Source organism: Callorhinus ursinus, unplaced genomic scaffold (genome assembly GCF_003265705.2).
Source record: "Callorhinus ursinus isolate GAN/ISIS: 27379988/994484 unplaced genomic scaffold, GSC_fseal_2.0 scaffold50, whole genome shotgun sequence".
Taxonomy (NCBI): domain Eukaryota; kingdom Metazoa; phylum Chordata; class Mammalia; order Carnivora; family Otariidae; genus Callorhinus; species Callorhinus ursinus.
Window position 1 is genome coordinate 7,530,217 of NW_027397112.1, and position 25,149 is coordinate 7,555,365.

A 25,149-nucleotide genomic window follows, 5' to 3' on the forward strand; every position below is an offset into this window, starting at 1 on the left:
CTAGTGGCAAAATAATTCAACCAGTTATGTGTCACCTACAATTAAAGGCAAGTCTTTTGAGTGAGTGGCTGTAGCCATAGAATATATAATGGATGTGAGAAATTTGACTGTGGGGTGTGGTGCTTTCTTCCAACAGTGCCGGATACTTGGCAGCTCTCTTAAATTTACAAGACTACATATATGCAAATATATACCACATTTGTATATATGCTGCCTTACTGAGTTTTCCAAATGACCCGAAAGCTTGCTAACATTGAGCAACAGCATGGAGCTGGAGAAGGTTCTTTAGCAGGTCCAGGCTATAGTGCAAAGATTCCTGCTAAGTGGTCTTCATGACCCAGGGGGGCTGCTGGTGCTCTGTGCACAGCCACACACTGGGATGCTGTGCGGAGCCTGTGGCAAGCCCCCAAAAGAGCATCCCTATGTTGTGCTATGGTTTTGGAGCAAAGCTTTGCTGTCTTTGGCTGACAACTATTCTCCTTTTTAGAAACTGTTCTGAAATTTCTCCAGGGCCCTGGCAAGATTGGCAGCCTGGCCACGGAGTACCACTGACCACGTGACCTATGTGGCTTATCATAACTGAATATCTGTCTCACTTGGCCATAAAGTGCCCAGTTGTGCCCTGTTCCTCAAGAGGACATGGAATATACAAGAGCGGGCCTGAGCGTTTCTTGGAGAAGACACAACCGTGCAACTCCCAGTATGTTTCCTCACATTTCACTACCATCCTTCCCTCCATTCACAGCCACAGCCTTATGGAAAGCTCCCATGACCAGGTGACTAAGGAGGACATTTGAGCTTGGTTTACAAATGGTATCAGCTGGGAGTGGCTGTTATAGTTGCACTTGCAAATGGTCTTGAAGGGACAATGGCAAAAGGAAATCTCCCAATGGGTAGAGTTTTGAGTTGTATTCTTATGGTTCTCTTTACCTCGAGAAAGACTCTATTACCAGGTCATGGGCCAAGTGGTCAGGGACTTAGATTGGAGACAAGGTTTGGGAGAGAGGACATAGATGAACCTCTCAGAGCAGACCAAGAAAATAAGACTATTTGTGTCCTATACGAATACTTATCAAAATGCCCTCTCTGCAAAAGAAGCTTTAAGTTACAGGACAAGAAGCCCTACTTTGTGGATGTAGGTCAAGCTCCTTCCCTAGTCAAGCCAGTGCCTTGGGATCATAGGCTCAGCATGGGCTTCTCCAAGGAGAGGCTGAGCTGGCTATTGCTATTGCTGGGTGCCCATTTTTGAAGGAATCATTATAACGGATTCTTTCTACCATGGTGGATGCAGTGAGTCTATCTCTTTGGGAAGAGGTTTATACTGAATTTGGATTTACTTTTTTTTTTTTTAAGATTTTATTCATTCATTTGAGAGAGAGAGAGAAAGAGAGAAAGCACAAGCAGGGCCAGAGGCAGAGGGAGAGGGAGAAGCAGACTCCCCGCTGAGCTGGAAGCTCGAAGAAGGATTTGATCTCAGGACCTGGAGATCACGACCTGAGCCGAAGGCAGATGCCCAACCATCTGAGCCACCCAGATGCCCGAATTTGTATTTGCTTTTCCCATCAGTGATGCAGTGATGCTTTTACCATCACCATCCTCCTACATGGATTTAATGAAGACCTTATTCGCCATCAGAGTATCTTTTTTTTAAATTTTATTTATTTGAGAAAGACAGAAAGAGAGGATGAGTGGGGGGAGGGGCAGAGGCAGAGGGAGACACAGAGTCCACACTGAGCGCAGAGCCTGACATGGGGCTCAATCTCAGGACCCCGAAATCATGACCGGAGTCCAAGTCAGACACTTAGCTGACTGAGCCACCCAGGCGTCTCTTGCCATCACAGTATCTTATACATACATCATGGCACCTGTCTTCGTCAGTTTGGGCTGTTAGAACAAATTACCATAGCCTGGATGGCTTTTAAACAACAGAAATTTATTTCTCATAGTTCTGGAATCTGGAAGTCTGACATCAGGGTGCCAGCATGTTAGGTTCTGGTGAGAGACCTCTTCTGGGTTGGAGGCTTTTGAGTTCTCTTTATATCCTCACATGGTGGGGAGCAGAAAGAGGAAGCAAGCTCTCTCATTACTTTATAAGGGCACTAATCCTATTTCTGAGAGCTTCACCCTCATGACCTGATCTAATTCTAAGTACCTCCCAAAGGCTCCATCTCCTGGTATCACATTGGCAGGTAGGGTTTCAACATATGAAGTTAGTGGGTATGCAAACACTGGATGCATAACAGCATCCGACTAAGGAGCTAACTTTACAGTGAAAGGAATAAAGAAACTGGTTGTCCTATCAGATTCACTAGCCCTATTGTGGACCCCAGCAACTGGAAGCAGCTGGCTTCGTAGTGGAATGATCCATGGAAGACAGCAACTGATCCAGCTGGAAGACAACACCTTGAGAGCTTGGATTCCATTTATACTCAGACCCAGCAATTCTGGAGGTGTCTGTATCTTTCTCATGAGTTCCTTTTCTGTTTAAATGAGCCAGAGTCAGTTTCTGTTGCTTGCAACTAAAAACTCCAAGTAATACAAAAATCTCTCTCCTGGCTGCCTGGCTGGCTCAGCTGGTAGAGCATGGGACTCTTCATCTCAAGGTTGTGAGTTCAAGCCCCACATTGGACATAGAGCTTACATACAAACAAACAAACACCTCTCTTTGTGCCATCTATTTTTTTTTTTAACAAAATGTCTTCCTCCACTACTAGCTTGCAAACTCTAGAGGCTGTCACCAGTATCTTTGTATTCCCTATGGTATATAGAACTCTGTGCTTTTATTTTTTTAAGAGTTTATTTATTTGAGGGAGACAGAGACGGCGGCAGAGAGCATGAGTGGGGAGGAGAGGGAGAAGCAGGCTCCCCCTGAGCAGAGAGCCCAATGTGGGATTCGATCCCAGGACCGTGGGATCATGACCTGAGCTGAAGGCAGACGCTTAACCGACTGAGCCACCCAGGCGCCCTGTGCTTTTATTTCTAAAAAATTTTTTAAAAGGATTTTATTTTTTTTCTGTAAAGATTTTATTTTTAAGTAATCTCTATACCCAACATGGGGCTTGAACTCACAATCCAAAGATCAGGAGTTGCTTGCTCCAACTGAGCCAACCATGAGCCCCAGAATACTGTGCTATACATAGTGCAGGATACAGGTTGCAAACTTGTAGATTCTGGGCTGTACCTGAACTGCATTTTTTTGGATCAATCTGAAGTTTTGTTTGTTTGTTTTTTTAAATCGATGCGGTTGCCATATAAAAACCAAGAGATTTCATGTGAAATGCACATTTCCCCCTTCTCTTGAAGAATTTGAAGATCTGGCTATTTTACACCCATATTCCCACAGCTGCCCTCCCTAAGAAAACACACGCCCTTCCACTTGTCAGCCTTGGCCCTGCCCACTTTATTTACTTTCCTCACTTACATGGTCCTTGAAGGCATGTAAATTTGCCACTCTTGATGCAATCGGATTCTACTGAGCTTACTTGGCAATTAATGCTTGTATTTTCATTTTCATTTCACTTGTGTTCTATCCTTCTAACTAGATTGTAATAAGCCACTTGGTGGACGGAACCCTGCTTACTGTCTTTCTTTAAATCAATTTTTGGTTGTCACATATTCGATAAATATTAATATGTTTATAAAACCTTTCTCCAACGTCGAGCTGACCTTGACCCGTGAGAGTTGAATACCTCATTTGGTTTGGCGGTGCCTGATATGTCACCATCAGGATTCGTTCCCTGGGCTGAAAGACCTGGTGACTTGTCAGGTAAAGAAATAAAATTATTTCCTGGGGCGCCTGGGTGGCTCAGTTGGTTAAGCGACTGCCTTCGGCTCAGGTCATGATCCTGGAGTCCCGGGATCGAGCCCCACATCGAGCCCCACATCGAGCCCCACATCGAGCCCCACGATCGAGCCCCACATCAGGCTCCCTGCTCAGCGGGGAGTCTGCTTCTCCCTCTGACCCTCCCCCTTCTCGTGCTCACTCTTCCATTCTCTCTCTCTCTCAAATAAATAAATAAAATCTTAAAAAAATAAAATTATTTCCTCATAAGATAACAGAAACATACAACATTGCGAAGTAGGTTTTAGAAAGTCAACCTTTCTACTGCTTATGAGAAACTGGGAAAGTTCTTGCTGAGGTAGTCGGGAATTTCTAGCTGGGACACTGGGAAAGGTGGAGGACGACTGGAATGTAGGTGCGTTCTGGACTTTATCTGAGGCTTTTCGGATGGGGATTTTATCCAATGAGTCTCAGAGTGACTTTCCCTTAGGGTCTGGCAGCCCAGGGTGTGGTTCCTGGCACAGCCCCCGAACAGTTGTCATAGGGATCAATTTTAGGACTCTTAGAACCGAGCCTTCGGCGTTTCACGTTTCTGGGAGCTCGTCTCCCCGGCCCCAGTTAATTTCCGTCCCACGCTGGTGCAGGCGGTTCCCCGCTCCGCGACATCCTCCGGCTCTTTCAGCATCAGTTTCCCCCAAGGGGGCGGGGCGGAGGGAGAGACGAGTATGGAGCCGCTCCTGCCCTCCTCTCCGCGCCGGGGAAGAGGAGACGCGGAAGGGAGGACTTGCCGAGTTTGGGCTTCAGCAGGGGCTCCGCGGAAGCAGCTGGCTCCGCAGGCCCGTGTCCCGCGGCACTCCGCGAGCTGAGCGCCCCTCTCCCCCGCGCCGCCTGCGCCCGCGGTCCAGCCGCGCCGCGCGGAGGCGCCCCGGGTTCCCCGCCCCCGACCCGGCGCTCCCGCGCTCCCCCTAGCGGCCGCCGCGCGGCCTCGCTCCGTCCCAGGCTCGTCGGCGGCGCAGCTCACGTGACCGCGCTCCGGGCCTGCGGCCGCTGTCGGTTCCCCCAGTCACCGAGCGAGAGGGAAGAAACAAGATGGCGGCTGAAGGCGATCCGGAGTGGGGCCCCAGCAATTCGGATTGAGCCTTCTCCCTCCACCCGCTTCCGCCGGCCGGGCCCCTCCCGCCCGGCCCCGCGGGCCTCCCCACCCGGCCCCGGCGCCCCCCACCGCCACCCCTCCGCCCGCCCCTCCCCCCTCCGCTTTCCCTTCTCCCCCCCGCCTCGGCTCCGACATGAGGGGCCGACGGGGCAGGCCGCCCAAGCAGCCCGCGGCTCCCGCTGCGGAGCGCTGCACCCCGGCTCCGCCGCCGCCGCCGCCGCCTCCGCCCACGTCCGGACCCATCGGGGGGCTCCGCTCGCGGCACCGCGGCAGCAGCCGGGGCAGGTGGGCCGCCGCCCAGGCTGAGGTGGCGCCCAAGACGCGGCTGAGCTCGCCCAGGGGGGGCAGCAGTAGCCGGAGGAAGCCGCCGCCGCCGCCGCCGCCGCCGCCGCCGCCGGCCCCCCCCAGCACCAGCGCCCCGGGCCGGGGGGGGCGAGGAGGCGGGGGCGGCAGGACGGGGGGCGGGGGCGGCGGCGGCCACCTGGCCCGGACCACCCCGGCCCGGAGGGCCGTCAACAAAGTGGTGTACGATGACCACGAGAGCGAGGAGGAGGAGGAGGAGGAGGAGGACATGGTCTCCGAGGAGGAGGAGGAGGAGGAGGAGGACGGCGACGCCGAGGAGACCCAAGATTCCGAGGACGACGAGGAGGATGAGATGGAGGAGGACGACGATGATTCCGATTATCCGGAGGAGATGGAAGACGACGACGACGACGCCAGTTACTGCACGGAAAGCAGCTTCAGGAGCCATAGCACCTATAGCAGCACTCCAGGTACCCACCCAGCCCAGTTGCTGCAGACTCCTTCCCCACCTCCTCTGCCCTCCCCCCTTGCTCACTCCCTCTCTGGTCTCCCCCCACCCCCGCCTCCCCCCCAAACGGAGGGGAAACGCGACGGCACATCAAGTGGCAAAAAACTAGATTTACAAGAGGAAAGAGGCGCATTGTTCAAAATGGAGATTGCATTGTTGCAGTTTGCAGGCCACACACTCGCTCTCTCTTTCTCTCCCCCCAACCCCCTCTTTTTCCTCTTCAGAATTTGTGCCAGTGCAGTGTCTCCACCGGGCAGGACTGAAACTTTGGCACACACATATCCATTGCATTCATTTTTCTCCCCTTGTTTTGGTTTGGTTTTTGGAATGAAAGAAGCCTCTTGTTTTGCACACGTCTTTGCATTTCTAATGTGGTTTCTTTTAGATTTTTATTATATATCTGCTCCTTAAAAGGGAATTGAGGATTTAGACAGATTGTGGCACACAAACACACGCAAAAACATCCTTCTCTTCACACCCCCAGCAGTGTGGTTTTTTAAAAATTGTGTTAAGGAAATGGATCAGTTGCGTTAGCAGGGGAGCCTTATCTGGTCCTGTGTGTTTGTTTTTATTCTTGAGTGCTAATGGGCTCGTGGAACAGTTGCAGGTAAATGGCTGATTAAAGCAGAGTAGAAAGTCAAACAGAACCAAAACAAATTTGGCAGTTCATTAGATTCCAAATCATTTTCGTAAAATCCACCCCCCCCCCCAAAAAAGTAAGAAACTGCAGCAACATGCGTCTTAACTAATTCGGTCCCTTTGCTTCGCCTGAGAAACGCAGTTTCGCGTCACCTGTTGCAGAAGATGTATAGTTGATCATGCAGACATAATTGCTGAAGGTGAACTTTTGGACCAGCTTCTTAGTCACATGGCAGAAGTACATGGGGATTTATTACAGAATCACTTTTTTTTCTTGATTCTGTTTCTAAGGATAAAAGTCTTCTTTGGATCTGTAATGAATTTCTCCAGGGTGACTTTTCTCCTATTTTCTCGCAGAAAGTTTCTCTAGGCTGGTGCTGAGATGAAATTTTTTTTTTAACATACAATTGCTGCTTTGTATTAAATACGTAGTTGCAGATTACTGAATTGTTGGGGGGCGGGAAGTAACTTGTAGCAATAGCCTACAAGATTTTGCCTTTATATTTTTGTTAATCTGGATTAACAAAATTAGATTCCAGTTTTAAGAGCATTTACAGAGTGAAGTTTATGAGGAAATAGGATCTTAAGAAAGTAATTAATGTGTGTCACTTGTTTTTAATAGAGACTAGGGTAATAGAAGGGGTTACATTTAGATGTTTCCATTTTTTATAAATGCTTAACTACTTATGGAGGAGTATGAGTATGAAGCCAGAGGAAGACTCATTTAGGTTGTCCTAACAGCAAATGCAAAAGGTAATTTTCTTTTGCCCGACAATATCTGCCTGCCTTTGCCCAGTCAGGGGCAGGAGGGGACGTTGGCAGGAGAGTGAAGAGAATGAATCAAGTGTCAAGTATTTATGTCTTGTGTGTAGAAGGAACTGCGCGCCACTTTTCATTCTTTAGCCAACTTAAGATCTTTTATAGTAATAGTTTTTACCTTAAGAAATCCTACGTGGTTCTTTCTACCCAGAATTGAAAGACCCATAGAGACTGAATTACACTATCTGAGGATGTTTTTTCCAGCTAGACAGAGCTGAGGCATTTGGCAGGGCAGTTCAGCTAACTTTAACCTCTTTGAGGGACTAGCAAATAATACTTAGGATTGATAGCTGTGTATATGAGTTAAATTAAAATTTGTGTTTAGGTTTCCTTTTTTATAAAAAAAATGCTTGTATATTTATGTACTTCCATGACATTGTGTTTTTATTAATGATATTTGTAGACTACCTTGTGTATACTTGTGTTTATAAGAAATTAAGGATTATATATCCTTATGTTAATCTTTTATCTCCTGCAGTTCCTAGTACAGTGTCTTGCACATACCAACTGCTCAACAAAGATTGGTTGGATAAGTGATTGTTAGTTAGGTGAGAGCTTGTAATAGATGAAGTTTTGATAATTGTTCAATGGGTGTCCTAGCTCCTAAATATTTTGGGTTTGGGAAACTAAAAATTGATCTAATTAGATTTTGATAGTTTGACCAGTGAGTGTTTTTAGTAGCAGTTAGTGTGTTTTAAGCTGCTCTTTCATATTACTTGCCCGACATTTTCCTTTCTTTATTGGATGTGGTGTTAACTTGTTGGATGTTTTACTTTTTGAAACACATTATTCCTCAAGATTATGGTGAAAGAGATCATGCATTTTGTGTTCTAAACTTTGAGAATATGTCCACTTGGCTAGAATGAGTAACTGCATGACAGGAGTTGTTGAGGCTAAGCACCAGTTTCATTGGTTTCATTGTCTGTATTTCCAGACAATAAAGGCTGGGGAGAAGGCTCTCAGGTAAATGTGTGTATGTGTATATGCCTGGGGAGAAAAAACGTTCTGGGACAGATATCCCAAGAGCACAGAAGGAAATAGGAGTGATGGATTTGAATCCTGTACTGTCAAGCCTAAAAAAGGATTATACTTTATTGGGAATTTAGAACAATTTGATTAATTTTTCTAGGCAGTACTACCATTGGCTTAAGTACTAACATTAAATTCCTACCATAAGAAATTATTTGTTAGTTCATTCATCTGTTGAGTGGTTTGTAGGTAATATGACTGTTCCTGATGCAGAGATGTTGGTTGATACTATGAGCTTACTTTTCTAAAATTATAGGGTTTTTTTTTAAAGTTTATTTTTTTTTAGTAATATTTACACCCATTGTGGGGCTCAAACTCATGACCCCGAGATCAGGAGTCACACGTTCCTCCGACTGAGCCAGGCAGGCACCCCTAAAATCATAGATTTTAAAAAGTATTTTCATTGGAGATTAAATGTTTTCCTTTTATGGAGAAAAATTTTAAATGGGTGTGTAAGATATTCACATGACAAACTACAATAGAAATGACAGTTTATTCAAAATTGAAATCATCTAGTTGTGCTTCAGTTAGAGGCATTTGGCTAAAAAAGGCCAAATTTTATTTATTTTTATTTATAAAATAAATTGTTTTTTTCTTTCATTTATTTATAAAATAAATAAAATAAAATTTATTTTTATTGTTTAGAGTTATTTCAGCCTATAGGTTTTATGACACATTTTTTAAAAGATTTTATTTATTTGAGAGGGGGAGAGCGCGAGCTTTGAGGGAGAGGGAGAAGCAGACTCTCTGCTGAGCAGAGAGCTGGACTCGGGCTTGATCCTAGGACCCTGAGATCATGACCTGAGCCGAAGGCAGTGCTTAACTTTCTCAGACACCCGGGTACCCCTATATGACATATTTTTTAGATTTTATTAATTTATTTATTTGAGAGAGCCTGCACGTGCATGTGTGAACTGGGGAAGGGGCAGAGGCAGAGGGAAAGGGAAAGAATCTCAAGCAGATTGTTTCCACACTGAGCCTGGAGCCCGACACGGGGCTGGATCCCAGGACCCTGAGATCATGACCTGAGCCGAAACCAAGAGTCGGACACTTAACCGACTGAGCCATCCAGGCACCCCCAGTTTTATGACATATATTGTCAACTCATTGAGAAAGAGCGCATAGAAAATCTGTTTTGAATAGGTTAGGTGTTCTGACAGCACCTTGAAATCAAGCATTGCTAAATAAAAAAAATTAAATCATACTTGAAACTGGATGGTTTTCGCATTTAACTTGTGTGGGACTTCTGAGGTATTATACTTAGCTGGAATTTTGAGATTTGGAACCTTTGATGACTTCAGAAAGCCAAAGCCCTGATGTTTTCCTGGGAGAGTTAGTGATTTATGTCCTCTAAGGATTATGACAGAGGAGAACAGTGGCATAGATGCCATGAATGAACTGTAGATTTATCTGAAGCAGACTTTGTTACTGGTTTGGTAGTATTTATTTCCACCGGTGTCAACCAAATGTCTTTTTGGTATTTGTGTAATTTCGGATTGCTACAAGTGGACAAAGTGCAGTAGAGATTTAGAGAAGGACAAGTTTATACCCTATTTGGGGGAGTTGGTGTGGGTATATGCTTCTTGGATGCGCGTGTGCAAGGTGAGGATCAAGGGAGGGAGCAGCATGAACTGAGGCACTGATTGTTTTTTTTTTTCTTAAAGATTTTATTTATTTATTTGACAGAGAGGCACAGCGAGAGAGGGAACACGAGCAGGGGGAGTGGGAGAGGGAGAAGCAGGCTTCCCGTGGAGCCGGGAGCCTGATACGGGGCTCGATCCCAGGACCCGAGGACCCCAGGATCATGACCTGAGCTGAAGGCAGACGCTTAACGACTGAGCCACCCAGGTGCCTTGGCACTGATTTTTTTTAAGATTTTATTTTTTAAGTAATCTCTACACCCAGTGGGGAGCTCGAACCCACAACCCTGAGATCAAGAGTCGCATGCCCCACCAACCTGGCCTCCAGTCAGGTGCCCCTAAGGCACTGATTTTAAAGTGTGGGCAGTCTTAAGTATCCTGGTTTAGTAAGAGCCTGAGTATGTGAGTAAAAAAAAGAAAGAAAGAAACTATAAAGTTCTGTTGTTGGGCAGTATCTAGAGAACCAAGCTATAACTTTCCGCTTTTCATCTGTAGGGTCAATACTGGGCTAGATCAGTGATCGTCATTTTTCAGTCTTGGAACACCCAAGGGATATGCAGTATTTCCATCAGCAGCATGCAGGAGTTTGAAACAAAACCAAATCAAATCACGGAGATACTGTTAAGCTACCATTGCAGCCAGCTCGTTCCCCCCAAACTGAGAGGATTACTAGAGGAGGTGGTTTCTGAAGACCCCTCCCCCCATCTATTTCAAATCTATTTCATTTGTGGATATTGGTGATCAGTCGGAAGATTGGGGAACAAGTGGAATATGATTTCAGTGGGATGTTAGCAAGTTTAGCATAGCTTCTGTTCTGCAGGATGGATTGGAAGATGAGATAACTAGTCGGTATCTGGATGGGTTTTGAAGCACTGAATGGCAGATCAATTCAGGAGGTACTTCAGGTTCCCCAGGCCTCGACAACATCAGAAGTATAGATGGAGAGAAGAATGCATCACATATGCCTCTGTAGGAATGGTAGTGCTTTGAGTGGCGATAGGAATTCAGGATTATGAGGGAAATGAGTGAGATCTGTTTTCAGGTATCTGTATCTGAAGAGATTAAACATGAAAGAGAATGAGGGCCCCAAAGAGTTATTAAAAAGTTGGGCAAGGGGCGCCTGGGTGGCTCAGTCGTTGAGTGTCTGCCTTTGGCTCGAGTCATGATCCAGGGTCCTGGGATCAGGCCCCGTATGGGGCTCCCTGCTCAGTGGGGAGCCTGCTTCTCCCTCTCCCACTCCCCCTGCTTGTGTTCCCTCTCTCGCTATGTCTGTCTCTGTCAAATAAATAAATAAAATCTTTAAAAAAAAATAAAAAGTTGGGCAAATGATCTGTGAGTGGTAAAGAGGTACGTCTGAGGTATGCAGTAATGAATAGTCTTGTGTACATTTCATGTTCATCTTCTTTTCCGGTGTATATTTGGGAATGGAGCTATGTATTGAAATGTGTATGCACAGCAGCACTGGGGATGTTGAGGCCGGGAACTCTGATTTCTTCTGTTAGATTCTCCTTTCCTCCTCAGTACCCTGTGTCCTCCCTGTGACTGCAGATCCTTGTAGGGGGCATATAAGGGATAAGAAGGTGGTGGTTGTGGTGGAGGACTGATAATCTGGGTGACATGGACAGGAGCCAATCCTAGCAGATGCCCTCTTTGCATTGAATGGATTCCTCCCTCCCTTCTTGGTCTTTTTTCTCTTTGAATGCCTTTTTTTTTTTTTTTTTTAAGATTTTATTTATTAGAGAGTGAGAGAACACAAGCAGGGGGAATGGCAGAGGGAGAGGGAGAAGCAGACTCCCCCCTGAGCAGGGAGCCCGACGTGGGGCTCGATCCCAGGACACTGGGATCATGACCTGGGCCAAAGGCAGACGCTTAACCGACTGAGCGACCCAGGTGCCCCTGAATGCTTGCTTATAGCTCTTATAGCCTCAACTTCATGATTGAGCACTAGTTCAGCACTGACCCACATTCTAATTTTTTCATACTTTCAGTTCTTTAAAATGATAAGCCTCAGGAGGCAGAAGATTTCATAAAACAAAACGAAACAAACTTAAACTTGCAAAATGCACTTTAAGATTTTATTTTTTTAAGTAATCTCTACACCCAACATGGGACTTATACTCACAACCCTGTGATCAAGAGTTGCATGCTCCACCAACTGAGCCAGCCAGGCGCCTCTGCAAAATGCACTTTAAAAGATGGAAAGTAAGATGGGTGCCTGGGTGGCTCAATTCGTTAAGGGTCCAAATCTTGATTTCAGCTCAGGTCTTGATCTCAGGGTTGTGAGTACAAGCCCTGCATTGGGCTCCACACTGGGCGTGGAGCCTATTTAAAAAAAAAAGAGATGGAAAGTCAAATCATACAGAAAGAATGAAAATGCATATAACTAAAGGTAATTATGTTTTGTCTGTTGGTATTTATCAAGTTATTTTATATTTTTCTAGGTATTTATATTAGTCAAATATTATGTTTTGACTGCTGAATAATTTTTAAAAAGAGTAACAGTAATAGCTAACATTTATTGGACATCTAAATTGCTGAGTGGCACCTGGGTGGCTCAGTCGGTTAAGTGTGACTCTTGATCTCAGCTCAGGTCTTGATCTCAGGGTCGTCAGTTCAAGCTCCATGTTGGGCTCCACACTGGGCATGGAGCCTACTTAAAAAAAAAAAAAAAAAGCTAAATCTCAAGCAATATTTAATAATTCCATTTTAAAAATAGCTTTATCGAGGGGCATCTGGGTGGCTCAATAAGCGTCTGACTTCAGCTCAGGGTCCTGGGATCAAGCCCTGCATCGAGCTCCTTGCTCGGTGGGGAACCTACTTCTCCCTCTTGCTTTGCCTGCAGCTCCCCCTGCTTGTGCGCTCGCTCTCTCTCTCTCTCTCTCTGTCAAATAAATAAGTAAAATCTTAAAAAAAAAAGAAAACTTTATTGAGATACACATACCATAAAATTCACCCTTTTTTATTTTTATTTTTATTTTTTTTTAAGATTTTATTTATTTGAGAAAAATTCACCCTTTTTTAAAGTGTATAATTCATTGGTTTTTAAGCGCAACCATCACCACTCCCTAATTTCTTTTTTTTTTTTTTTTTAAGATTTTATTTATTTGAGAGAGAGAATTAGAGAGAGAGAGAGCATGGGGGAGGAGGGTCCGACAGAGAAGCAGACTCCCTGCTGAGCAGGGAGCCCGATGTGGGACTCGATCCCGGGACTCCAGGATCATGACCTGAGCCGAAGGCAGTCGCTCAACCAACTGAGCCACCCAGGCGCCCCACCACTCCCTAATTTCGTACCATTTTTAATCACCCCCCCATACCCATAGCAATCACTCGTTCTCTCCTTCCCCTTCTGCCATTCTTTGGCAGTCACTACTTATTATCTGTTGGTTTGTGTCTTCTGGACATTTTATGTAAATGGAATCATACGATATGTGGCTTCTTTCACTTAGCATGTTTTCAGGGCTCATGCATATTGTAGCATATATCAGTACTATATTTGAATAATATTCCATTATATGAATATACCACATTTTGCTTACCCATTCATCAGTTGACGGATATTTGAACTGTTCCCAGTTTTTGGCTATTATGAATAATGCTACTGTCGACATTTGTGTATAGGTTTTTGGTTGGACAGTGTGTTTTCATTTCTCACAGGTATATCCTAGGAGTGGAATTTCTGGATCATGACGAGTACAGTTTTATTTTATTATTATTGTTTTTAAAGTTATTTATTTAAGTAATCTTTACACCCAGCGTGGGGCTTGAACTTACAACCCTGAGACCAAGAGTCACATGCTCTTCTGACTGAGTCAGCCAGGTGCCCCACAAATTCAGGTTCCCTCTCACCCCCAATACATTTTTTTTTAAAGATTTTATTTATTTGAGAGAGAATGAGAGAGAGAGAAAACATATGGGGGGGAGGGTCAGAGGGAGAAGCAGACTCCCTGCTGAGCAGGGAGCCCGATGTGGGACTCGATCCAGGGACTCCAGGATCATGACCTGAGCCGAAGGCAGTCGCTTAACCAACTGAGCCACCCAGGCGCAATAGTTTTAAAAACAGTTTCTCAGGGCGCCTGGGTGGCTCAGTTGGTTAAGCGTCTGCCTTCGGCTCAGGTCATGATCCCAGGGTCCTGGGATCGAGCCCCGTGTTGGGCTCCCTGCTCGGTGGGGAGCCTGCTTCTCCCTCTCCTCCCTGCTTTTGCTGTCTCCGTTGCTATCTCTGTCTCTCTCTCTCTCTCTCAAATAAATAAAATCTTTAAAACAACAACAACGGTTTTCTTAGGATGAATGAGAGCTGGGTTGTAAGTCTTCCAAATTATCTCTGATTTTTGAATTGCCTTAGGTCAGTTTGGAGAATTTATTCCAGAAGGATTTGTCAGAGAAGGACTAGGGTAAGTGGAGTGACACCATTGGCTCCCACGCTGACAGAGTGGAGACTTGTGGCAGGTATCGGAGGCACCTGCATATGTAAGCCCACTACAGAATTTTAAGCTGTCGTGATGTATGAGAATCTGAGGACTCTTTCGTGTGTGTCAGGGATCTAGAGGGATAGCATGCAGTGTAGAGATTTAAAGTGGAGAATCCGGACCAGACTTCATGAGTTTGCATCTGGGCTCTGTGATGATGGGCCATTTGCTTAACACTTGGTGTCTCACTTTCCTCATTTGTAAAACGGAGATATCAGGTGTTGTGAGGGTTAAATGGTTAATATACATGAAATGCCTAGAACAGTGCCTGGCACGTGGGAAAGAGTCAACAAATATTAGCTGCTATTATCTGTCGATTTGCTCCTAAACTGAAGATGGAGATTCTTCTTCTTAAGATTTTACTTATTTATTTGACAGGGAGAGGGAGAGCACAAACAGGGGGAGTGGCAGGCAGAGGGAGAGGGAGAAGCAGGCTCCCCGCTGAGCAGGGAGCCTGATGCGGGGCTCGATCCCAGGACCCTTGATCCCAGGATTCCCAGGGGAACCTCCCCTGAAGATGGAGATTCTTTGAATATATAGGGACCTTACTTGGAGTATAGTGAGAAAATGTCATTTAGGGGCACTGGCATGGCTCAGTTGGTTAAGTGTTCTACTCTTGTTTTCAGCTTAGGTCTTGGTCTCTGAGTCTTGAGTTCAAGCCCCACATTGGGTTCCACGCTGGGGATGGAGGCTTCTTCTTCTTCAAAAAAAAAAAGGATGTCATTTGACTCATAAAGTATAAACATATTTTGAGGACCACATTTAAGTAAAAATATGCATTAAAACAGAGCTTTGGGCGCCTGGGTGGCTCAGTTGGTTAAGCGACTGCCTTCGGCTCAGGTCATGATCCTGGAGTCCCGGGATCGAGTCCCGCATCGGGCTCCCTGCTCGGCCGGGAGTCTGCTTCTCCCTCTGACCCTCCCCCCATCTCATGTGCTTTCTCTCTCATTCTCTCTCTCTCTCAAATAAATAAATAAAATCTTTAAAAAAAACCAACAGAGCTTTATTTTCCTCCTTTAAAAGAAATATTAAATATTTACCCATTTAAAAAATTTAGTTTAGCTACTCTCTGACTTATTCCAGGACTATGGTAAATAATATATTTACTTCGGCTGTTCACAGTGGTCAATTAGAGTAGAGAAAGCAGTTGTGACACTTTTAACTCTTGGCAGTTTGTGCTCTTTCTCTTCCTGTTTCTTCAACACCAGTTTTCCAGGTTTTCAAACCAGCCTGTACATGGCCCTCTCACTGTCTCCCTCCTTCCCTGGAAAGCTCATCTGTTTTCAAGTTGTTTTTAAGAATTGCAATGAAAAATTATAAAAATAGTGCAGATTTACCCTTTTGGGAAAATACTCATAATACAAAGATGAAAATGAAAATCTGTAATCTCACCAACCAAAGATAACTCCTGGGGATGTTTTTATACCATTTCCTGTAACATGTTTTTACCTTTGTATTTTTAAAAAGGTACAACTGGGGTGCCTGGGTGGCTCAGTTGGTTGAGCATCTGCCTCTTGGTTTCGGCTCAGGTCATGATCTCAGGACCCTGGGATCGAGCCCCACATCCAGCTCCATGCTCACCAGGGAGTCTGCTTGGGGGTTCACTCTCTCAAATAAACAAATAAATCTTTTTAAAAATTTATTTTTTAAAAGATTTTATATATTTATTTGACAGAGAGAGACACAGCAAGAGAGGGAACACAAGCAGGGGGAGTGGGAAAGGGAGAAGCAGGCTTCCTGCCGATCAGGGAGCCCGATGCGGGCCTCGATCCCAGGATCCTGGGACCATGACCTGAGCCGAAGGCAGGCACTTAACGACTGAGCCACCCAGGCGCCCCAAATCTTTTTTTTTTTTTAAAGATTTTATTTATTTATTTGAGAGAGAGAATGAGATAGAGAGAGAGAGCATGAGGAGGGGGGAGGGTCTGAGGGAGAAGCAGGCTCCTCGCCGAGCAGGGAGCCCGATGCGGGACTCGATCCCGGGACTCCAGGATCATGACCTGAGCCGAAGGCAGTCGCTTAACCAACTGAGCCACCCAGGCATCCCCAAATCTTTTTTTTTTAAAGTACGACTAGGATTATAATAAACTAATTATTTTTACTTGATATATAGCAAGATTTTCTCCTTTCATTGTCTTTATGGTAGTACATGAACATAGGTAACAAATTAAAATTGTATTAAAGGCTCATAGTGAACAAAGGCAGTTCCCTGACGTACCTCTTTCTACCTGAGACCTCTCTAGAGGCAGTGGCTTTCAATTCTTGTAGTTTTTTTTCTCCCCTTGCCACTTACCACAGTATTTTAAAATAATATGCTTAAACATTTGGTTTATCAGTTTTAGATAAGTTTTTTAGATCAGTTTTTGACTTTTTTTGTTTTTGTTTTTTAAAATCTTTTAGTTATTTGACAGAGAGAGACACAGTGAGAGAGGGAACACAAGCAGGGGGAGTAGGAGAGGGAGAAGCAGGCCTCCCGTGGAGCAGGGAGCCCGATATTGGGCTCAAACCCAGGACCCCGGATCATGACCTGAGCCAAAGGCAGACGCCTAATGACTGAGCCACCCAGGCGCCCCTCTTTTGACTTTGTTAATGGTAGATAAAGAGTTCGCCTTATTACAATTACTCTTACTTTTTCTTTATCCTTTCATTATAGTTATAGCATGATTTTTGGATAAATGTTGAGGGATTGGTTACATGATCATAACTATGTAAATATGATTTATTTATATGATTATTATAAATAATACCTTTTCTGGAGTTATTGCCTTAGTTTTTCATTTGCTTAATGTTCTATATATCTGTCCCAGTACACTATCAAGTCTGTAAAATATCTTATCACTTACTATTTTCCAGACTCTCAAATGTAACAATTCCATTTTTTTTCCTTGTTGGTCTCCCTTCTGTATCCCTCCCCATTTCTCCTTTCACCTGAACTGACTACTCTGTAGGTCTGTTGAACATCACCCTGGAATTTCTTTTTGCTGCTTCCCCATGTAGATCTCTTTCTTGAGTCCTACATTTTTCCTGATTTACTTCTCTTTTTCAGCACAACCAACCCTAACTGATTCCTAAGAATGGGTGCATGAGAAATAAACTTTAAAAAAAATATATCATTTTATGTTTGAAAATGCTCTTTGCTAGTGAGCGCTGTGTATTGTGTAAGACTGATGAATCACCTGTACCCCTGAAACAAATTTACATTATTATATGTTAATAATAAAATAAATAAGAAAAGAAATGCTCTTTGTGACCTTAATATTGATAGATAGTTTGGCTGGGTATAGGATCTTAAATTTAAAAATCAGTTTCATGTGAAGTATTTGCTTTATTGTGTTCCAGTATCTAGTGTTGCAGTTAAGAAGTTTAGGGCCTAGTTCTGATTACTTTCTTCATGTGTGACCTGTTTTTTTCCTTTCTAAAGCATTTCGGCTCTTTTTATGGTCTTCAGTTTTGCAGTGATACCATATTCCTTAATGTGGCTCTTTTTTTCCATTCATTGTGCTGGGTGTTTGGTGGCTCCCCCCCCCTTTTTTTCTAATTAAAATTAAAAAGAATTTTAAGTAAACTTAATGCTGCTCATGGGGCTCAGACTCACAACCCCGAGATCAGGAGTCTCATTCTACCGGCTGAGCCAGCCAGGTGCCCCTTGGTGGGCCCTTTTAATATGGAGATTCGTATTCTTTAGTTCTGGGAAGTTTTTTTCTATTATTTGCTCATTTTTTCCCAAATTTGTTCAGTTCTCTTCCTGAACTCCTAGTTAGTTAGATGCTGGATCTTGTAGACCAATCTTACTAAGTTTCTTGTCATTTTAAATTCTTGTTGTCCTTTTGGTCTGCTTTCTGGGAGATTTCTTTCTCTTTCTTTTCCAAGTCTTCTGTTAGGTTTTAATTTCAGCTGTCAGATACTTAATTTCTTTTCTTTTCTTTTTTAAAGATTTTATTTATTCATTTGACAGAGACAGAGATAGCGAGGGGAAGGAACACAAGCAGGGGGAGTGGGAGAGGGAGAAGCAGGCTTTCCGCCGAGCAGGAAGCCCGATGTGGGACTCGATCCCAGGACCCCGGGACCATGGCCTGAGCTGAAGGCAGATGCTTAATGACTGAGCCACTCAGGCGCCCCAGATACTTAATTTCTAAAAGCTGCTTTCTTTGTTCCTTTTTCATAGCATCCTGTTTAATGATATAATATTTTTTTATATTTCTTATTAATACTAATTAAAAAATTATTGAAGTACAGCTTACATATACAGTAAAATTCACCATTTTTAGTGTATAATTTTGACGCTTAGCAAACACATATAGCCATGTAACTGCCACCACCATGAGTATAGAACAGTTCCATTATCTGCCCCAAATTCCCTTGTGTTCCTTTAATCAGCCCTTTCTCCTTTGTTTCACCCCAGGCCACCACTGATATATTTGCTGTTCCTGTAGTTTTGCCTTTTTCTGATATAAGTGGCTATTTAGCTTTTTGAATCTGGCTTTTACCTAGCATAGTGAATTTGAGATTCATCCAAAATACTGTTTGTATCAACAGTTCATTCCTTTTTATCATGGAATAGGTAGTCCATTATATGGATGTACCACAGTTGGCTTATCCACTCACCAGTTCAAGAACATTTGAATTGTTTCCAGGTTTTAGAGGTTATAAATAAAGTTGATGTAAACATTTACTTACAGGTTTTTGTGTGAACACAAGTTTTTATTTCTTTTCTTTCTTTTTCTTTTTTTTAAAGATTTTATTTATTCGACAGAGAGAGACACAGCGAGAGAGGGAACACAAGCAGGGGGAGTGGGAGAGAGAGAAGCAGACTTCCCACTGAGCGGGGAGCCCGATAAGGGGCTCGATCCCAGGACCCTGGGATCATGGCCTGAGCCAAAGGCAGATGCTTAACGACTGAGCCACCCAGGCACCCCACAAGTTTTATTTCTGTTGGGTAGATACCTAGGAGTGGAATTGCTGGGTTATATGCCATGTATATTTTAACCTTATAAGAAACTGCCAGGGGCACCAGAGTGGCTCGGTTAAGCATCTGCCTTTGGCTCAGGTCATAATCCTGGTGTCCTGGGATGGAGCCCCGCATCAGGCTCCCTGCTCAGTGAGGAGTCTGCTTCTCTCCCCCTCCCCTGCCTCATTCTCTGTCTCTCTTTCTCTCAAATAAATAAAATCTTAAAAAAAATTTAAAAGAAAAAAAGAAACTGCCAAACTGTTTTCCACAGTGGTTTTACCATTTTGCATTCCCACCAGCAATGGATGAGGATTCCAGCCATTGTAATAGGTATATAGTGGTATGTTTCTTTTCTTTTTTTTTTAAGATTTTTAAAATTTATTTGATAGAGCAAGGAGCAGAGGGAGAGGGAGAAGAAGCAGACTCCCCCTGAGCAGGGAGCCCAGTGTGGGGCTCCATCCTGGGACTCCAGGATCATGACCTGAGCCAAAGGCAGACCCTTAACCCACTGAGCCACCCAGGCGCCCTTAGGGGTGTGTTTCATTATGATTTAATTTTCATTTCCCAGCAATGATGCTGAGCATCTTTTCATGTGCTTATTTTCTTGTCTGTGAAACAAATCTTTGATGAAGTGTCTGTCGAAATATTCTGCCCAATTTTTAATTGGGTGTATTTGTTTTCTTATTCTTGAATTGGGAAAGTTTAGCTAACAATAATTATTTATGTTATATAATTTCCCAGAGCTCTTTTCTCTGTTCCTTTTTCAAACCATACTCTTCTTGGATGTAATACCCTTTTTTTAAATTTCTCTGATGATATTTATTAGTTTTTTAAAACTTTTTTTTTCATTTGTTACCTCAGATTCCATTCTTTTTGGTTTCGTTTTTATTATTTTATTTTATTATTATTTTTTAGATTTTTATTTATTCATTTGAGACAAAGAGATACAGAGAGGGAGAGAGAGCGCGCACAAGCCAGGGGAGCAGCGGAGGGAGAGGGAGAAGCAGGCTTCCCGGTGAGCAGGGAGCCCAATGTGGGGCTCGATCCCAGGACGCTGGGATCATGACCTGAGCCGAAGGCAGACGCTTAACGACTGAGCCACCCAGGCACCCCTGTTTTTGTTTTTATTTTGTTTTTTAAGTAGGCTCCATACTCAGTGTGTGGCTTGAAAACCACACCCTTATATCAAGAGTCGCATGCTCTACTGACTGAGCCAGCCAGGCACCCCAGGTTCTATTCTTCTGTTTTAGTTTTAATAGTGGAGGCTTTCTTTTTGAATACCTCATGATCCTTAGCTGTTCATGGAGTGAGATGCTGGATAGTGGGTGGCCATGGTTTCCCAGTTGGTAGGTTTCACTGTGAGGTGATTGGGCAGTGAGTCAACCTTGTCTTTGGTGGAACCCCCGATATTAGTATTTGTTATTTTTGTGTATTTTTGTTTTTGTCTTTCATTCTTTTATTTTTCTCCTGTGAGTCTGTTTGGTGTCTTAAGGGAAGATTTCTTTAATTTCTTGCCTGAGGCTGGGATTTAGGGGCCTGAGAGAGAGTGTATGCCCAATATCTTGGGAAGTTAAGTGAAGGGAGGTAGCTAGGGCTCTCACCTTACAGTATGCACATGTCACTAAATTTCCCATCAGGAACCCTGAGCCTTCTAAGCCCAATGGTCCAGGAGTCCTGTTGCCTCCAGATCATTAGCTTTCTTGCTCCTCCCTTCTGCCTCTGAAAGTTCTTAGAATGGAGACTTATCTCTGCAAAGTCAGATGCCTCTTTTCCCAGTTTCCACATTTTACAAAGTTACTGAAATTGCTTGATTGCTTTTGTCTCCTCTCTTTTTTGAAGATTTTATTTTATTTTTAAAAATTTTTTAAAGATTTTATTTATTTATTTAATTGACAGAGAGAAACAGCGAGAGAGGGAACACAAGCAGGGGGAGTGGGAGAGGGAGAAGCAGGCTTCCCGCCGAGCAGGCAGCCCGATGTGGGGCTCGATCCCAGGACCCTGGTGGGATCATGACCTGAGCCGAAGGCAGATGCTTAACGACTGAGCCACCCAGGCGCCCTTTAAAGATTTTATTTGAGAGAGAGAGAATGAGTGGTGGCGAGGGACGGGGGGGGGGGGGGGGGGGAGAAGCAGACTCCCTGCTGAGCAGGGAGCCCGATGCAGGGCTCAATCCCAGGACCTGGAGATCATGACCTGAGCTAAAGGCAGATGCTTAACTGACTGAGCCATGCAGGGGCCCCAAAGATCCACTGTTTTAGCAAATTTCAAATATACAATATTGTTACCTTTTAGTTACATGCTATATATTATATCCCCAGAACTTATTTATCTTATAACTGGAAGTTTGTGTTTTTTTATCTTCACTCATTCTCCCCCATCTGTTTTGTGTGTCTTTTGAGTTTTTTTTTTTAGATTCCACATGTAAGTGAGATCCTACAGTATTTGTCTTTCTCTGCCTGACTTATTCCACTTGGCATGGTGGTCCCCAAGATTTATCCATATTGTTGCAGGATTTCCTTTTTTATAGCTTAATAATAATCCACATTTTTTGTGGCGTGTGTGTGCATACGTACATGTACACATTACATTTTCTTTATTCATTCACCCGTCAATGAACACAGGTTGTTTGCATGTTTTGGCTAGTGTAAATAATGTTCAGTGAACATGGGGATGTAGATTATCTCTTTGAGAGAGTGATTTCTTTTCCTTTGGATTAATACCCAGAAGTGGAATTGCTGGATCATGTGGTAGTTCTGTTTTTTTTAATTATTTGAGGAACCTCCATGTTGTTTCCCATAGTGGCTTCACTGATTTACATTTCTAGTAGCAGTGCACAAGTTTTCCCTTTTCTCCACACCCTTGCCAACACTTGTTATTTCTTAACTTTTTTTTTTTTTAAGATTTTATTTATTCATGAGAGACAGAGGGAGAGAGAGAGAAGCAGAGGGAGAAGCAGGCTCCCAAGGAGCAGGGAGCCTGATGCGGGACTCGATCCCAGGACCCTGGGATCATGACCTGAGCCGAAGGCAGACGCTTAACCATCTGAGCCACCCAGGTGCCCCTTACCTTTTTGATAATAGCCATTCTAACAGGTGTGAGTTGATATCTCATTGTGTTTTTTTCTCTTTGTTCTAGTATGTTTTGCATTTTGTATTTCTTCACTGTCAATTTTCCAAGTGTTAGGAAGAAGAGGATATTAACTCATGCTATGATTTTTGTCTTATATAAACTGAAGTCTCAGGGCTTGAGTGGCTCAGTCAGTTAAGCGTTTGCCTTTGTCTTAGGTCATGATCCTAGGGTCTTACTCATCCGGCTCCCTGCTCAGGGAGGGAGTCTGCTTCTCCCTCTCCCTCTGCCTCTCTCCCCAGCTTGTGCTCCCTCTCTCTCACTCTCTCAAATAAATAAATAAAATCTTAAAAAAAAATTAAACTGAAGTCTCTTTATTTATTTACAATGTGATAAAAAAACTTAAAAATAATTTATCTAATACTTATTTAGTGTGCAGGGTACTGTGTTAAAAGCGTTAAAGAGATAGTGGTGCCTGGATGGCACAGTCCATTAAGCATCTGACTCTCAGTTTTGGCTGGGGTGGTGATCTTGGGGTCATGAGATTGAGCCCTGGGTCGGGCTCCATGCTGAGCGTGGAGTCTTGCTCGAGATTCTCTCTCCCTCTGCCCCTCCTACTTGTGTGCTCTTGCTCTCTCTAAAATAAACAAGTAAATCTTAAAAAAAAAAAAGCTTCAAAGAGATACAGAGATGGATAAGAAATGGTACTTGCTAGGGTGTCTAGGTGACACAGTCATTTAGGTGTACAACTCTTGGTTCAGCTCAGGTCAGGATCTCCAGGTCATGAGATTGGGCCCCATGTTGGGCTCTGTGCTCAGCAGGGAGTCTGTTTGGGATTCTCTCTCCCTCTCCTTCTGCTCCCCACCCCGCCCCTTTCCCACGCATGTGCACTCTTTCTTTCTCTCAAATAAGTAAATAAATCTTCAAAAAAAAAGAAGTGGTCCTTGCTTTCAGGGTCTTTATTCTTTTGAAAAAGGAATAATAGCACAGTGCATAAATGACACTAACACAGGGCAGGCTATGGTAAGTACTATATGGAAAAAGAAATGAGAGAAGTTGCATTCTATTGGAAGATCAGAAGTGGTGTCAAGAAGAAGGTTGAATTTTATTTTATTTTATTTTTTTTAAAGTATTTATTTGAGAGAGAGAGAATGAGAGAGAGAGAGCATGAGAGGGAAGAGGGTCAGAGGGAGAAGCAGACTCCCCGCTGAGCAGGGAGCCCGATGTGGGACTCGATCCCGGGACTCCAGGATCATGACCTGAGCTGAAGGCAGTCGCTTAACCAACTGAGCCACCCAGGCGCCCAGAAGGTTGAATTTTAGATATGCTTTGTAAGTTGGGTAGATTTCTCCAAGTGGAGGTTGAACAGGCAGAGAAAGGAGGATGCGAATTGTAACAGATGGACAGAAAGATGCATGTTTAGGGGCTATGTTTTTGTGCTTTGAGTGGTGAGATAAGACTGGAAGAAAGGGAGATTGTATTTTGGTCCAAGTTGAATAAATGCCAGTCTGAGAAATTTGTACCTAGTTGACAGTTACTGAATGTTTTAAAACTGGAACATATCATGATAAAGGTGATTGTAAAAAATAATAATGTGGCTTTAGTGTATAGGATTTATTGTGATAGAAGGCTGATAGGATAGGACTTTTTTTTTTTTTTAAAGTAGGCTCTACTCCCAGCATGGAGCCCGATGTGGGACTTGAACTCACAACCTGAGCTAAGGTCAAAAGTGGGACACTTAACTGACTGAGCCACCCAGGTGCCCCTAGAATATGACTTTTTTTTTTATTATTATTAACATATGTTGTATTATTTGTTTCAGACATACCGGTCTGTGATTCATCAGTCTTACACAATTCACAGCGCTCACCATAGCACATACCCTCCCCAATGTCCATAGAATATGACTTTTAATAGCTATGTAAGGTTCCATCCTAAGGCTTTACCAAAATAGTTAAGCTGTACTCTGTTTGCTATGATTACCTTTAGTGGCTCTTTTAGATAAATCTTGGTTCATATTCCTGATTTTTTTTTTTAAGGCTTCACTATGTGTCACACTAACATACATACATTTGTAGTATGTAATATACATTATATATAACATATAACAATAGGCATATTATGTATAACATGATATACTGTAAGTACAGTAAATATATTTTCACCAGCAGTATACAAATATATATTTCACCAGCTTTCATTTTGCTAGCACTTTTATAAAGCATCTTTGCATTCAATGGGTTAAAAGCTCTTTTGTTTGAATTTGCATTTCCTCGCTAATTTAATACTTTCATGACCTCTCATGTCCAAATCTCTATTTGTAGTCATAATTTCTTTCCTGTATTTTAACTTGGTAATGGATGAATACTTTTTTTTTTTTTAGGTTTTATTTATTTATTTTGACAGAAAGTGAGAGAAGGAATACAAGCAGGGGGAGTAGGAGAGGGAGAAGCAGGCTTCCTGTGGAGCAGGGAGCCCCACATGGGGCTCGATCCCAGGACCCTGGGATCATGACCCGAGCCGAAGGCAGATGCCTAAAGACTGAGCCACCCAGGCACCCCTGGATGAATACTTCTTGAAGCCCTCCACTTAAATGTCCTATAGGCACATCACATTGAACATGTTCCAAATAAAATTCATACTTTAGTGACCACTCCCAACTTCCCATTTCCTTGCTCAGCAAATAATGGCACTGCCCACTGAATTGCCCAAGTCAGAAGTGAGGAAGTAAGAAACTCCTCCCTATGCCTCACCCTGCACCTGCAGGATTGTTACCAGGTCCTATTCAGTTTACATA

At 43.6% G+C, this 25,149-nt stretch overlaps 1 protein-coding gene across 11 annotated transcripts in view; it reads left to right on the forward strand.

Annotated features, from left to right (window-relative positions):
* The first annotated feature begins 4,854 nt into the window (after positions 1 to 4,854).
* The window catches only part of BPTF (bromodomain PHD finger transcription factor), a 149,138-nt gene continuing 128,843 nt past the window's right edge, over positions 4,855 to 25,149 (forward strand). For all 11 annotated transcript variants that reach the window (XM_073883251.1, XM_025889865.2, XM_073883253.1 and 8 more), the window contains exon 1: positions 4,855 to 5,707. In XM_073883251.1, coding sequence (XP_073739352.1) covers positions 5,068 to 5,707 — 640 coding nt within the window. In that variant the 5' untranslated portion in view covers positions 4,855 to 5,067. The remainder of the gene's footprint in view (positions 5,708 to 25,149) is intronic.